Raw genomic sequence first — 15,808 nt, 5'->3', positions numbered from 1 at the left:
CTAAATTATTGTGTAATCTATTAATAAATCAAACAGCGTAATCCTTGGCTAATAATCACAATAACAATAATTATTATAATTATAATTCAAGTCATTCAAGGTCAACTTACAAATTCAAACATGCAATGAAAAATAACAGTGAACAACAATAAAACAATATTCAAAACAGTTATCTAACACTTAAACGTTTAAGGAGATTTAAGTGCAGCCTAAGATCATGTGGAATGTTTTGATAATCTCTCTCTAAACTCTATATACCAGATTTAAAACCAAATCTATCTTTTTTTTTAAATGCACATGGGAATGATGTCCTGGGAAGAGATTTGGGAAGATGACTTCTCTTAAATCAAAGCTATTGTATGAACACTTGGCAGAAAATGATTCAGTTTAAAAGTATTGCCCAGGCTTTATTACTTACAAAACCAAATTAAGGTAAAATCAATGGCTCTGTGTCTCTACAGTGTGACAGGTGCAATATAGCTGTAAGATTACTATCATACTTATTGTCCTTCTGCTGTGTGCTGCAGGATGATTAGTCTATCATGTTTGAATAGATTTTTCCCCCAAAACCGTTGAAAAAAAATACCAAGGCAGATACATTTGCAGCAATCTTTGAACATGACATGGCAAATACACTTATTTACAACAGACAGCAGGCTCAAATGGTGAGCAGCACTGCAGCCAAAGTTATTTGTTTCTGCAGGAAAATCTCCAACACGTTTTTTTTATTATTTTTTTTATGCAATTATTCAAAGAGACTGTTCTTTAGTCGGTTGCTCCATCATGTCAGTGCATTTTTTCAATCTTACTTATGATTACTGGACTCTTCTGTGGAACTGTTTAAAATGGTGTGGTCATTTCTTCTACTCAGCTTTTCCTCCTCTTTGCAATTAATGTCCTTTGCATTCAGATTGTGTGATCGTTATAATTGAAATATAAAAAAAGACATCTTTCTTATACTGTAGAACTGGCTGGTGTTAGAATCTCATGCTGATTGGTGCAGAGTGATGCCAGGACAGGAAGTCGAGCTGAACAAATTTATTACATAAGCATTGCAAGTGTGTGTGTGTGTGTGTGTGTGTGTGTGTGTGTGTGTGTGTGTGTGTGTGTGTGTGTGTGTGTGTGTGTGTGTGTGTGTGTTCACAGCTGATGTTTCAGCTAAAGCTGAATCCAGATCACTCTACGGCAGCAGATGTGAATGCAAGTGCAAGTGAATTTCTATAGCTTAATAACAACAGACAAATAATTTAATCACATGACCAAGACATAGACAAAAGTAAATATATATCAGATGATTAACAAGCAGGATAAAGAATACAAGCACTAAAGAATGCACTAAACTTAGTAGTCTTAAGAATAATATTAGAGCTAGACTTCTGTGTTATTACTGTATAGCAGTGTGTGTAATTAGAAGTCTGTTGACCTTGAATAAGGAAATGTCTGTGATTCATAGGAAATGGAGTCTGATTGGCTATGTTGTAAGTCTGTTAAGTTGGGAAACTCTGGGAAGTTGAGTTTATGGCCAAAACCAGCAGTGTTTTATAAAGGGCTATATAAAACCTGATCCAGTTCAGAGTAGATCCAAGTCGATCAATGTGGTTCTTTAAAGCCTGTACCACTGTAGTACAGTTAGGTAAAGCCTTGTCCATTTCAATGTGGTTTCAAAGTGTATAAAGTAAGGCCAGATCTAGTTCAGCATAATAAGGCTGATCTTTTTCAGCATTGATCTATAAATCCACATCCAGTTTAGCATGGATTTGTAAAGCCAGATTAATTTCACCATGGATCTACAGTATAAAGGCCAATCCAGTTTAAGTGTGGTACTTACAAAGTCTTTTCAGTCTTGATCCATAAGTTTGATTGGTTTGATTTAATATGGATCGACACAGTGTATTTTAGTTGAGCGTGGATGTATAAAGCACAATCTGTTTGCAAGAACTGTTTCACTTCAGCATGGATCTGTGAGTTAAGCATCATCTAATTATGCGTGTGGCTCTATACAGTCTGATCCACATCAATTCAACTCTATAAAGTGTAATAGAACATCGATCTAGAAAATGTGGTCCCTTCCAGCATGGCTCTATAAATCATTAACCAGTTCATTATGGATCTATTAAACCTGATCTAGTTCAGCAAATCTTACTCCAGATCTGAAAGTTCAAGGTGATGCAATTTGTGTGGCAGTTTATCAGTCTGATCCAATAAGGTCTGATGCAGTTAACATGGTGCTGTATAACCTGATCCATTTCACACTGGCTCTATAAAGCCTGATCCAGTTCACATTGGCTCTAAAAAGTCTGGTCCAGTTCATATGGCTCTATAAAGCCTGATCCAGTTCACATTGGCTCTAAAAAGTCTGGTCCAGTTCATATGGCTCTATAAAGCCTGATCCAGTTCACATTGGCTCTAAAAAGTCTGGTCCAGTTCATATGGCTCTATAAAGCCTGATCCAGTTCACATTGGCTCTAAAAAGTCTGGTCCAGTTCATATGGCTCTATAAAGCCTGATCCAGTTCACACTGGCTCTATAAATCCTGATTCTGTTCACACTGGCTCTATAAAGCCTGATCCAGTTCACATTGGCTCTCAACATCCTGATCCAGTTCATATGGCTCCATAAAGCCTGATCCAGTTCATAAAGGTTTGGAAAATTCTGATACACTTTACATGTATTCTGAAAATTCTGATCCAGTTCATATCGTTTTGGTAAAGTTTGATCCATAAAGACAATAAAGACTGATTTAGTTTACATTGGCTCTACTAAGTCTGATCAAGTGCACAACAGTTCGGAATAGTCTGATTCCATTCAGCAAAATACAATGTTACCGAACCAAAAACATTGTAAAAAGAGATATATCAACATTGATAAAAGACAGGACTGTTCTGTTTAATTTTGTGCCTCAGGAAAACATATGACCACTGCACAAATTATAGAGTATTGTCTGGAAGACAAACTTCACCCACAGGCCATGGAATAAATGTGGTGTAATGTGTGCATTGCACCTTCCAGTACACATGATCAGCAAGCTCTATTAACTTCATCCTTGAAGTTCTTGGGAAAGATCCAAGTTTCTGCCTAGCGGTACACAATAAAGAGAAATAATCAAGAAAGCAGCTGAGGAACATTGCATCAAGAGTTAAAAGGAGAATGTAATAGCAAATGACAGAGTAGTCAGGATGGGAGAGGGGAGAGGAGATAGGCAGGGCAAAAATGGAGGAAGCAGGTCCAGAGGGAGGAAGCTGATTTGGTTGAGGAGTTTCAGCGTTGGTGCACTACTCATTAAACGGGACAAATCATGCATAACTATGCACACAACTTTGGCTTTGAATTGATTTTTTTTAAAGGTAACAGGACTTGCCTGAGGCATGCAATCCATTTAGAGAACAGAAGGAAATGGAGAGAAATAAATAAAGAAAGGGAGGAAAATAGGAGCTCCTCAGTTCACCTTACTAAATAAATGGTTATTGCCTTAAAGTTTCTTTTTGTGTTGTCAACTTTTCCTTCTCTACAATGACTGTTGGTCTCACTCACTATTAAAGTTCAAACAGATCTCAATCTCTAAAACAGATTTTAAGGGAATAAATGGATTTGATCTCTCTCTCTCTCTCTCTCTCTCTCTCTCTCTCTCTCTCTCTCTCTCTCTCTCTCTCTCTCTCTCTCTCTCTCTCTCTCTCTCTCACTTACTCACAGTTGACACTGATCACAGAAGATGTACATTTTTATCTGAAATAACCAAGACCTGGATAGCCAATAATAAAATAAAAGTGATTTACCCAAACAGACACACTCAGTACTCACAGAGTATGGCAAGTATATAACAGATAACCAAATATTTCTAAAAACATTTCTGTTATTTAAAAGAAAGTGAATTTTCAGCTTCAGAAGAAATGTGCGCTCAAATACAGTAGAGCTGTTTTTTTTCCTTTTGGGTACATCAATTGTTTTTACTGTGCAGGAAACAAAGTCTTGAACATTGTCTTGCATGTTCATTAATTTTGATTAATGTTCATCCTCTATCTTGATGCTCATTACTGCGGGGTTTGCTTTGTCTTCTTCACATCTTGTTTGGCTAATGCTTAATGAAAGCATTACACAACCATTTTTTTTATTTATTTATTTATTTTACCAATAACAAAAGAAATTATGGAAAACATCTGCTTGTGCTTAAAGCAAGGGAAGAAAAAATAAAAACATATCATTCCTTGTCCACACTGTATTCTCAGTGTGTGTGTGTGTGTGTGTGTGTGTGTGCCCCGTGGTGGCCCCCGCCATGCACAGGCTCCCTACTCAACATGGGGTGTTTTGTTTTTTTCCAAAAATGTTGGTGAGAGCCTGTGTGAAGCGGGGGCTGAAGGGACCTGGGGAAAGGAGGATGAGGAGGAAGCAGAGGGGGGTTCTTGTTTTTCAAGCCACTGAGGTTAATTCCTTATTCTTCCTTATCGATTTTTCTTCATCCCCGGAAGCTAAACAAGCTGTTGGAAACACAGACACTAAAGATAGTGTAAAGAGGGCAATAACAAGCAGTGCACAACAATGACAAACCCACTTTCTATAAGCCAGAGAGAATATTCACAGACCTAATACGACAATTCTTTGATCTTGCCAACAGTTTGTCTTTCTTACACTTATTGTGTGTTTATGATGCCTTTTTTGTTTCTTTTGTTTTTTCATCTTTTGCAAAAAAAGATAATATCAATGACCTCTTGATGAATTGTCTTTTTTGATCTTGCTTCTTTTCTTTTTTTGATGTTTTTCTCTTAGTTTTTTTCTTACCACAGTAATATTTTTTGAATTTTCTCTTTTCTCTTTTCCCCCCCTCCTTTTTGTCTTAACCCTAGGTCCACTCACAAAAAAACATGATGAATCTACAATGAACCGGCCACGAGACGAAGGTATTTTTGTTGCATGTTTTTCCTTTTTTCTTGTATTTTTTAAGTCTTTTTTGGGGGGGAATAAAAGTCACTTTTCCATATTAGTCAAGTGTAGAAGCACTTTGTTAACCACATACACACACACACACTCACACATACGTGCGCACACACATACACAGACACACGCGCGTGTATGTGTCTGTGCTGAAACCTGAAAGGATGCTTAGATGACTGTGTTAAGCAGTCAGAGACACTACTGGTCCTGGTGTTGAGAATGTGTGTTTTTCTAACCTTACAAAATGAGCCTGAGCTGTAGTCCGGCTGTATCACTATTAACAGAATCGGAGGGAAAGGCTTTGAAGCGTAATACTCGAACAGAGTTGTTAAAGCCATGATTTTACAGTCGAGCAACTGTTGCTGGTGTATAGAAGCATTGGGTACAGCTCAGAGAGATTATAATCACTGAAATGTAAGGCCGACACTAATGAGGACAAATAAGCTGGACTCTGTTCTACTCTCACAGTGTCAGTGTAGGAAGCTCTGGAGTGGTTTAGCTGTGCTCGAAGTAAATACCACTCTGCAAGTATCAGAAAATCACTGTGTGGCTAGATGAAAAACATCAATAGTGTATCAGCCTTCAAATGTGCACTCAGACACACACACACACACACACACACACACACACACACACACACACACACACACACACACACACACACACACACACACACACACACACACACACACACACACATGCCCAGCCTTCAGCACCTGTTTATTTATGTCTTATAAAACTTTTTCTTCTTTTTGGCCTTTGTCTTTAAGAAGTATTATGATGAACTGGGATACTGTTACTGAGAAGGCCTTAATGTTGAAATTCTTTGCCCCGATCTTGTATTTCCAAAGAGACTCTTTTTCTCTCTTTGCCCTTTTCAGTCTTGTTTTTTTTTCTCTTTTTTTTTTGTACCAGTTTGCCTTCTTTTTACCTGAAGACCTCGACACTGTGGCTAATGTGCTTTTTTCTTTCAATACATGAATAGCAAGTTTGGTCCTAAGAAGGACTGGACAGTGGGTATTAAAATGGCACATTTAAATAATGGTAATAATGGTCTCACATCCTCTTCATGCCCCATCTGTATAAAGAGAGGGAGACATTTCTGAAAATAAAAGATGATTGGTCTGTCTGTCAAGATCCGGAATTGAGAATTACATTTCAGAGACCAGTGGTAAGCCGGTACATCGAGATGTGTGTATGTTTGTATCAGTCTGTGAGAGAATGAATCACAGAGATAGTATGTCCACCTGAGCCCAGCTGATTATCCAAAGAAAAACTAACTGTTTATACAAGCACTGTCAACCACAAATATCCCTCTCTCCCTCCCTCCCTCTTGCTCACGCTTTCTACTTCACTCATAGACTCTCTTTCTTTAACTGCCTCCCTCTCTTTCTCTCATCTGGTCTCGTATTATGGGGTGTGTTCTGTCTGCTGGGGCTGTCGATGTTAAACCTGTCACCCTGTCTAGCACATCATCACTCCATCTTGCACATCTATATTTTACCCACCACACAGATGCTACAGCAGTGTCAGCTCATCTCACTGCCATTTTCATGTCTCCCGGGGTTGCTGGGGGATCTCTAACCACAGCTCAAACAGTAGGACTTCTTGGAAGATGTCCTATGTTCTATTAGTAATTTCTATAGAACGGACAAAAAAGTAGAAATGTGTGATTAGGACTGTCAGTTGCTAAATGAAACAGCACAGCACTTGGTATGCAGTGTGGAGTGTTGATTACATTCTGTTCAAGATGTAGTTCAGGATGGGTGGACATACTAAATAACAATAACCATTCACTGCTGTTCATGGAAAATCAAATCAGCTGCATTTTTACAAGAAAAAAAGAACGATGACAGCCTGTGTGAGATATGGGAGATCAACAATGGTTATAATTTAGCAGAAGTAATACGAAGCATACAGCAAAAAGAAAGAGAATGACAGCTGTATCCAGCTGAAAAAACTGTAATTTGCTAAATTAACATCTGTTTGGTTAGTTTCTAAATTTAAGGCTTTTGTTTATATTTTTCATTCCTTTAATCAGCCCTGCTTCAAGTTAACAGAGGGATTATGGTTGCATGGAAGGAAGTGGAAAAGCTTGTCAATGTGATAATTACAATTGCAATTTGCCTTTTCAGCCAATAGGGGGATCTAAAAAAGCAACTGTTTCTTTAAATATCACGTTGGCTGTTTGCGGTAATTGCTGTTAAATGGATGTGTTGATCTAATTTGCATTATTGCTTTCAGCCATTCAAGCCTATCTAGATCATAGCCTGAAAATCCAGCATGATCACTCATTCAAACTTGCCCCTTTATAGTTTCCAGCAAAAGCACCATGCATACAGTATACTGATAATAATTTGATTCTGTTATGCAATATTAAATTTTATTCACTAAAAACAATACTGTAAAGAAAAGGTTTCAATAAATCAATCAAATGATTGTCTGATGCACACATCAGATTAAGCCTACAGATTCTGTTCCCCACAGGGTACAGCATGTAGTATAATAGTGTTTACTGTGGTATAATCTACAAGTTACTGTTTTATTGTAGAATTTGTTCTATTGTAGAATAAACCATTTTGCCAAGCGTGGCAGGTGCGGTCAGGAGTGAGGATAAAGGAGACATGGGTTTATATTTAATGATACTTTTCAGCACTACTCACCATTCATCAAAAGAAAAGCATACTGTATGCAGTGTCCTGCTGCACGATTCATTTCAAATTCAAGTTAAAGTACAAGTTCAAAGACTTGCTTTGCTCCACAGGCCTGTGTCTCACTTAGTCATGTGACAGACTACTGACAAAAGAAAGACCCAAAAATATTCTGTCATTAACCACACATAGGTGAACACCATGACTCCTTACCTGTCCCATCCTTCTTTTATGCCCACTTGATTACTAGAAACATTTCCATGGAGTGTTTCCTGCTTATGTATAGAACAGTGTGCTCTGACCCCTCCAGCAGCTGGGACATGACCCCAGCCCCTGTCCGATCCACCAGTCTGCATAAAAAAATAAAAAAAAAACACCTGCTTTTAAGTATGGGTATTTAATAGGGATTGCTGCAAACAACAATACCTGGGGAAGACTCTGTGTGGTGTTATATGTGAATATTGTGATCAGGTGAATGGAATAACCTTTGCAACTGGGCAGTCTGCCTCAGGGATGGTAAGAGCTGGTGGAATGAGCAAAACTTTTTAAGCTCACCTCCAGATCAAATTTATGTCTAACAGGAAACACCGTCACGAGAGCAAGATGGAATACCTGCCTCCATGGTTTAAAGATGTTGATACGGAATACTTACAGTGCATAGTTGTTATCTGTTTGCCTTATCTAATGCATCATAGTTGACATCCCCGATTCACAATGTGACTACAGAATGCCCATGCCACCTGGTAAGTAATTTAAAGCTTGACATGGCCAGTAAATAAGGAAACCCGCTTTCCCAATGTTCTTACAGATGGTTAGCCCTTTTATACAGTTATGTTTGGCAGAATGATAGAACTGATAGAATGTAATTTAGTTCTTACCATTTTAATCCCTTATTATTTTATACGTTCCATAGTTTTATAAAATGAATGTGGTGCCTTGGCCAGTCAAAATCTCTTTCAGGTTTCTGACTCAGGAAATTAATCAGAAGAGAGACACTGCATACATCATGCTGTAATGTTCACTAGACCCAGTATCACATTGTAGAGTTCACCACAGCAGGAGATTGGTCCTTGCTCCAGCACTACCAGGTTGACAACTACTCTGGCATCATGAAAAAACTCATAGTCGATATGTACGGGCCGATCTCACTGAGAGTCAGAAACCAGGACCTACTGGTGATACTACACAGAGGTCTAGCTGATGTTGTACAAGATGGATTTTTTGAGGTTTTCACAACCTTGTGCTGTATGAAGAGCATAACTTCAGCTGCTGGTTTGTCCTGTGGAGAAATCTCAGTTATAGTGAAGGTATCAGGTATTGACCTAACTTTTCCACAGTGTTTCAAAGCTTGATGGTGGGCTTGGTAGCAGGACTCACCTTGATGAAATAGCAGCATATCTGCCCAGGGTTTTGGCTACTGTTTGACAACCCTGGTAAGTGAGGAGAGAAATAAGGATGGAGGAAGCAGTGGAATTTTTAGCAATGCTTTTCAGCAAATCTCCTTCCATTTTATTGTCACTCTCAGTACAAAAGAAGTCCAAAAACACACATAGCATTATACTGTTGTGTGTCATGTCAAAAGGCTGTGTTCAAACAAAAGTTTAAAAGATACTACAATATTTATGTGGCCTCAATGTATCAGTCTTGTTTGTCCAACGCATCCCACAGATCTGTGGAATTTGGAGGCCGTGTCAACACATGAAACTCTCTGTCATGGTCCTTAACCCATTCCTGACCAATTTTTGCAGTGTCATTATGCAACTTAGTGTCACTGCCACTGCCATTAGAGAATACTGTTGCTATAAAGGGGAGAACATGGTCTGAAACAATGTTTAGGAAAGTGGTATGTGTTAAGTACATACAGTAAATACATAAATGACAGGGCCTAAGTTTTTTTACTAGCCGAACATTGCCCAGAACTCTGCCTTCCTAGTGAATATCATGGTATCATCTCATCCAAGTTGCTTGGATCCTATAGGTGCCCATTGTCCCTGCTTCCAATACAAAAACTAGAACAGACCGTTCACTCATTATATCTTACTCCTTGACAGATGCCAATGTAACAAGATAGTCAATGCCATTCACGTCATTGGTGAGTGGTTTTAATGTTATTGCTGATTGATTTTGTATTTTATACATGACTTGGCATGCACATGCAAAAAACATATTCACATCTATGTGCACCTCTAGGAGTAAAAGCTAATTCCCTAGATACAGTAGCATGTCAGAGCCAAAACATCTCTGTCAATATCAGAAATACAAATGGAATACAATATGAAAATACAAGACAAATTGTACAATGTTTAGTGATTTATGCACAGCAAAATTTAACAGACTGACTAGCTCTGTTGTTACTTAGAAGTAACACTAGAGAGCTAAATCCTAAATCTTCATAGTTTGAGGAATATTTCTAATAATAATTTGTAAAAAATAAATAAATAAATAAATAAATGAAATGAAATGGAAGAGAACATAGTTTCTCTTGTGACCCCATTTGTGAATCAATTTCCCATACTGGGAACCTCTGCTTTAAAGCTTTACATAAAACTTTTAAGAAAGTGGTTCTGGATTGCTCTTAACACAAGCCAGTGTCTGGAAAAAAAAAGTAACACACATTCAAGTAACTGAGGCTCCCATCCAGCCCAGCTCTCAATGCAGGGCAAAAACAGACAGCTGCATCGGTTATATGTTCAGTTCTGATATTAACTCCACCCTACATGCACTTGACTATGAATACAGCCTAAGAGCAGCACCAAAATCAACTAACATACAGAACAAGACACACCCCTAATCAGAGGCCAGAAGTAGGAGATATACTTTTTTATCTAGTGGTGTGGTCCTTAACTATATGTATAATGTATTTAACTACATAATAATCTGTGTTATAACTATAGCATAGAGCTCAACTGGTAATATAATATAGTGCTACTAATGGCACTCACATGTATGATTGCATTTGCACTTGCATTACTCCCACTGGGAAGTGCATGTATGTATACAGTATGTATCTCACGTACATGTTGCTTTTAATGAGGATGCTGTAGAATTATAGAGAGATCAGTCACGTTCTGTTTCCTTCTTCTACTCTAACCTTCTGTGAGGGCTGATGTGTGCTGACTATAAATGACCACACATGAGGAGGTATACATAAATGCAATTTGTAATGCTAATCCATGTGCTGGACTGTAAATTACAGATATTTCCCTTTCCTTTTTATTGCTTATGTTAGTGAGAGAACATTTGGCATAATGTAGTATTTCTGGCAGGTTCAGGTGGCCTAGCGATTTATCCTACTGTGCAATTTTTTTCTCTCTTCAGCTTCACGTATGAGCTCTACTGGGTTGGCTTGTAAATTTTTAATTGGAATGTATTTACTCTTCCTGTTCCTGATGCTGCATATTTAGTACTTTATTAGTTTCTGTTTAATGAAATAGCAAGTTATCCATCCAGCCATCGATTCTCTACACCACTTATCCGACTGGGTTGTGGGAAACCTGAAATCTATCTAAGGAGTCTCGGTGCACAAAGCAAGGAACACCCTGGATAGAATGCCAGATTATCACAGGGCACAATCTTACATACACTCACACACCCATTCACACACTATGGACAAATTAGAGATGTCTTTGGACTGGAGGAGGAAACTGGAGTAGCTGGAGGAAACCCCTAAGGTGCAGTAGGAACAGACAAACCCCATACACACATGGCAGATATGGAATAACTCTTAATGTGCACTTAAACAGCCTGTAGCCGTTTGGCTCATGACGACAGCTTTAGCATGCTAACCTTTAAAGCAACCCACGTTTCTGTTGAGCGACGTATGTAACTGTATGTGTATGCACTAAAGAAACCTTAAGACAGTTAATATAAACTTCTATGAAATCCTAAGTAATACTATCAGTTTTATCCATAATCTTGGGTTCACCTGGAATGATCTGACATTTGATGAGATACAAAATGAGAGTTAAAATTACTGTATTTTCATTGATCTGTGTATTTAATTTTATTAGACTTTACAGTGCTCATCAAAGGCTTGTCAAGAAACAAAAAAAATAAACACATTATTCTCAGCATTCTGATGGACGCAGTCTGTTTAAAGGCTTTTGTCCAAGTTTCAGTTTCTGTTGGCCATTTGTTTTTTATGCTGCATTTATTGAGGCTATTATTTAACATCTCACATTTAACACTAACAGTGTGCAGGAAACTAGTATTTTATATGCATTTTGGGGGTTGCCTTTATGACTGACACAAAAAAAGTTTTCTTTGTGGTAGTAGTTTATTTTCTAACAATAAACCATGCAGCACAGCTGAGTGTAGATGTGAGAAACCATAGGATGCAGCCACCTCCTTATTACAAAAAAAGCAGTTCAGCTTTGGTTAAAAGCGTTGACTCTGCTTGTTTACTTCTTACACTTTGTGGAGAGAGGGCCTATGGAGAAGTGCACTTTCCAGAGATTGTTTGGGCTTATTTGAGATAGTGTCTTCTCAGGGGAATATCATAAATGCACATAAATGCAAGTTAAACAGCGTGTGAACAAAGTTAAATATTAGTGAGATTATCTAGTTGTTTGGTAGCCCAGTGGTGTCCAGTGTTCTTAAACAACAGCTGATACTGACAAGGATTGATTTAGCTATGCCAGTTCCTAACAAAGTCACAAAGCTATTCTCAAGGCTCAGACTTAGCAGCCAACAACAAGCAAATGAATGCACTGAATGCATTTAATGAACCATTTCTTTTAAGCAAACCTGAGTGACAGGAGACAGGAGTTAGCTGTTCATGTCTCTTCACACACAAATCATCATAAAAAATATCAGCAATATCTCAAAATACATTTACGAGATGCTATTAGAAGATAATTTGGAGTTTAGCCAGAAGGTCTTGCATAAAAAGGGGACATCTGAGTCATTATGTGGCACAAATAAACAGTCTTTATCATGATATATTTGTGGACAAAGCAACTGGAGCAACTGGTACCTCACCAACAAAAAGTCAGTGTAGGAAAGCAGTGTGTGAAAACAGAACATGAACTTCAGTAGCTAAAAAAAAATAAAAAGGAAGTTTGTAGGCAAAGAATGGGTTAAGCTGTTGAAAGAACTATCAGGTAGTATATGGTGTGTGTGTGTGTGTGTGTGTGTGTGTGTGTGTGTGTGTGTGTGTGTGTGTGTGTGTGTGTGTGTGTGTGTGTGTGTGTGTGTGTGTGTGTGTGTGTGCAGGGTAATCAGCAGGCTGTCAACCCCTGGCTGCATCTGCACCAGCTACAGGGCTGTCAGCATCTTGCCCACATTACCCTTTCTCTCTCTCTCTCTCTCTTTCTTGCACACACACACACACACACACACACACACACACACACACACACACACACACACACACACACACACACACACACACACACACACACACATACACACACACACACACAGCAGTTAAAAGCTGACAGACCCTATTTCAAATGAATTGAACATAGAATCAGAGAGAGCAAGCAAGAGAGAGAGAGAGAGAGAGAGAGAGAGAGAGAGAGAGAGAGAGAGAGAGAGGGGGGGGTAAATATATGAGGATCAGACTTAGGGGGAGGAGATGGATATATACAGAGAGAGGTAATTGCTGAGCAAGCATTAATCAAACCTTAATGAGACTGGAATTTAATGGACTGCATTAAATTCATTAGAGCACTTTTTAATCTTACTAGAAACTTGGCTTGGGTTTATAAATGAACCTTGAAATGATATTAAAATAGTATACATTGTCCATTTCCAAGCAGTATACTTAAAAATATCGATAGGGAATGTATCAAATATATGAAAATGTGTGTCTAATCAATTCCTAGTGCTTTCTTAGACAGTCTTGATCCATTTTATTCCCATTGGTCTGTTCTTATCCACATCGGCTTTGAGAACTTTGCTTCTCATTGCTAATATTAATTGAAATAAGTTGAGATTTTTCAAAGAGAATAATCAATGAGATGTTAAGAAAATGTGAAACATAATCTCAAATCCAGTTCCTTCTTAGAGCTGGAGAATCATTTGGGCCAAATGAAAGTTTTAAGCACTGTCAGACTGTCTGCTTTCTCATTTCCTTCTGTGAATTTGAATCATGTGCAGAAAGAGGAATGAAAAAAAAAGCTACTGTCAGTTTTGAATTTCCAGGTTCTTAACTGGATGATAAAGTCAGGCACTGATATAAGATATGTGTCCATGTCTATCTGTCTGAATTTAAGTGTTCATGCCTTACCAGATTCTATCAGTATATTTGGAAATTTAAACAGAATGCCTCACACTGCAGGAGAAAGTACTTTACAGAATACTTTCAGCCTAGTCTGATCCAAAATACCCAAAGTCTTAAAAAGTATAAGGTAAACCTACATATCCTATTATACATTAACACCCAGCTTAAGTAATATAGTCAGTTGAAGATGGTCCAAGTGCCAGGCTACATCTCTATTATATGGATTACTCAGTGGTGCAAACATTAGCCCCATAATATATGACCTGGAAGTTTATATAACAACAAATTCCAGTTTCAATGAAAGTTGCCAGCATTGAACAACTAAAAGTAAAATTACTATTTCAATATTTTCAAATGGGCAAGTACAACTATTACAATTCATTTACATTATATTATGTCATCTTTACATTAAAAACTGGATTTGGTGTCAAAAAATGACTTGATATTTAAAGTATTCTTGGTGTAATTATCTTAAACTGATTTATTATTATCCTGAAAAAAAACACCACTAGTATCTCTTTATCAAGGTTTAATTTGAATTACAAGTAATACAATTGGCCATAAAAGCACCTACATGAGCCTTCACTCTAGTCTTATCTCCTTAGTTAAACTTGTTACTTAAAAATGGTATTTTGACTGATCATGGCATTTGATGACAAGCCATTAATCACCGCTCTAATCACCGCACATACTTTAGTGCTAAAGTACATTTTGCAAAATTTGCAAAACTTTGTCTGCTGGCATCTCAACAATGTTGTCGATAGATCATTAATTTGAAATTGGGTATTTATAATGATTACAAAAAGGGACATTGGAAGGTGTTTTTCCATTGGGGCCACTGAAATTTTAAGAACTATATCGTACAGTGGTATGTGCTATGACCATAAGGACTTATTATGTTTTTAAGACATCTCAGGTTTTGGTTACAATCATATATACTACATGTAACATGAGCCAAAGATTTAAATTAACGCGCTCATTCCAATACTTTAGAATGTTGAAAACTACACATCAGTTTGTTCACTTAGTACAAACCTAATAATGTACATAGTACATAGTACAAAACCTAAACATTATGTTTTTGTATATACTGTATATTATAGTATGTCTCTATTCTTTTTATATATTATGCATTTTCTTGCCCATTGTGGGACAAATAAAGGTATATCTTATCTTATCTTATCTTATCTTATCTTATCTTATCTTATCTTATCTTATCTTATCTTAATACACATTGGTTGAGCAATGAGAAGAATCTAATGATTGGTTGTGCAAAGGTTTCTGTAAGCTATAGTTATTTAATATGTATGGGAAGACACTCAAATGTAGATGCATTGTCAGTAAATTTCCAGACCCAAATGTTGGTTTCTGTTATTTTTGGTACTCTATAGTAACTATTGTGTATCTTGATCTTGGCACACAAAGAACTCTGTCCTAAAGTTTTACATTTTCAAAATGCTGTTCATTCATTAATTGTTGGCAAATCACTGTAGTGTAAAAGGAATCCTATCTCTGAGATACAAACTCAAAAACGTTTATGCTATAATATTATAATATAATATTATAATTTTTATAATATTTATACTAAAATATTACGTTTGTTTACCTATATTAGCAGTTGTAGATCTGTTTGCAGTTTGCAGAAATACTAGCAGAAGGTGTTGCTACATATCCTCCGCACCACTGCTTTCAATGCCCTTATTATAAACTGATTTTATTTGTGTGATTTTACGCATAACTTAACACCAGCTACATAATCAAAGTATGACATTCGTTGCATGAGGAAAAACACAGCTAAAATACAAGCAATTAAAAACTTTTTTTAACTTGCTCCTACTCAACATGATCTTCAGTATACAGAAAGCTAGAACACTTATAATAATAACATAACAAAATAATAATAACATCAAAACAGCATAAAGTAAACGTTCATTCTCATCTGTTTTGTCACCATAATCAAGTAAACAAGAATCAGTGGTAAAGAAGTGAGAGAGTGCAGGGTGAA

At 37.2% G+C, this 15,808-nt stretch overlaps 1 protein-coding gene across 2 annotated transcripts in view; it reads left to right on the top strand.

Moving 5' to 3' along the window:
- Nucleotides 1-15,808, top strand: part of nlgn2a (neuroligin 2a) — a 167,359-nt gene that overhangs the window by 91,355 nt on the left and 60,196 nt on the right. The window contains exon 3 of one of the 2 annotated variants that reach the window (XM_047801465.1): nucleotides 4,839-4,892. The exons of the other annotated variant lie outside the window; for it this stretch is intronic. Coding sequence (XP_047657421.1) covers nucleotides 4,839-4,892 — 54 coding nt within the window. The remainder of the gene's footprint in view (nucleotides 1-4,838; nucleotides 4,893-15,808) is intronic. 2 annotated transcript variants of the gene reach the window in all.

This window comes from Tachysurus fulvidraco, chromosome 1, assembly GCF_022655615.1.
Source record: "Tachysurus fulvidraco isolate hzauxx_2018 chromosome 1, HZAU_PFXX_2.0, whole genome shotgun sequence".
Classification (NCBI taxonomy): Eukaryota; Metazoa; Chordata; class Actinopteri; order Siluriformes; family Bagridae; genus Tachysurus; species Tachysurus fulvidraco.
The sequence above is the reverse complement of the archived record's forward strand: the minus strand, read 5'-3'. Positions and strand labels throughout refer to the sequence as shown.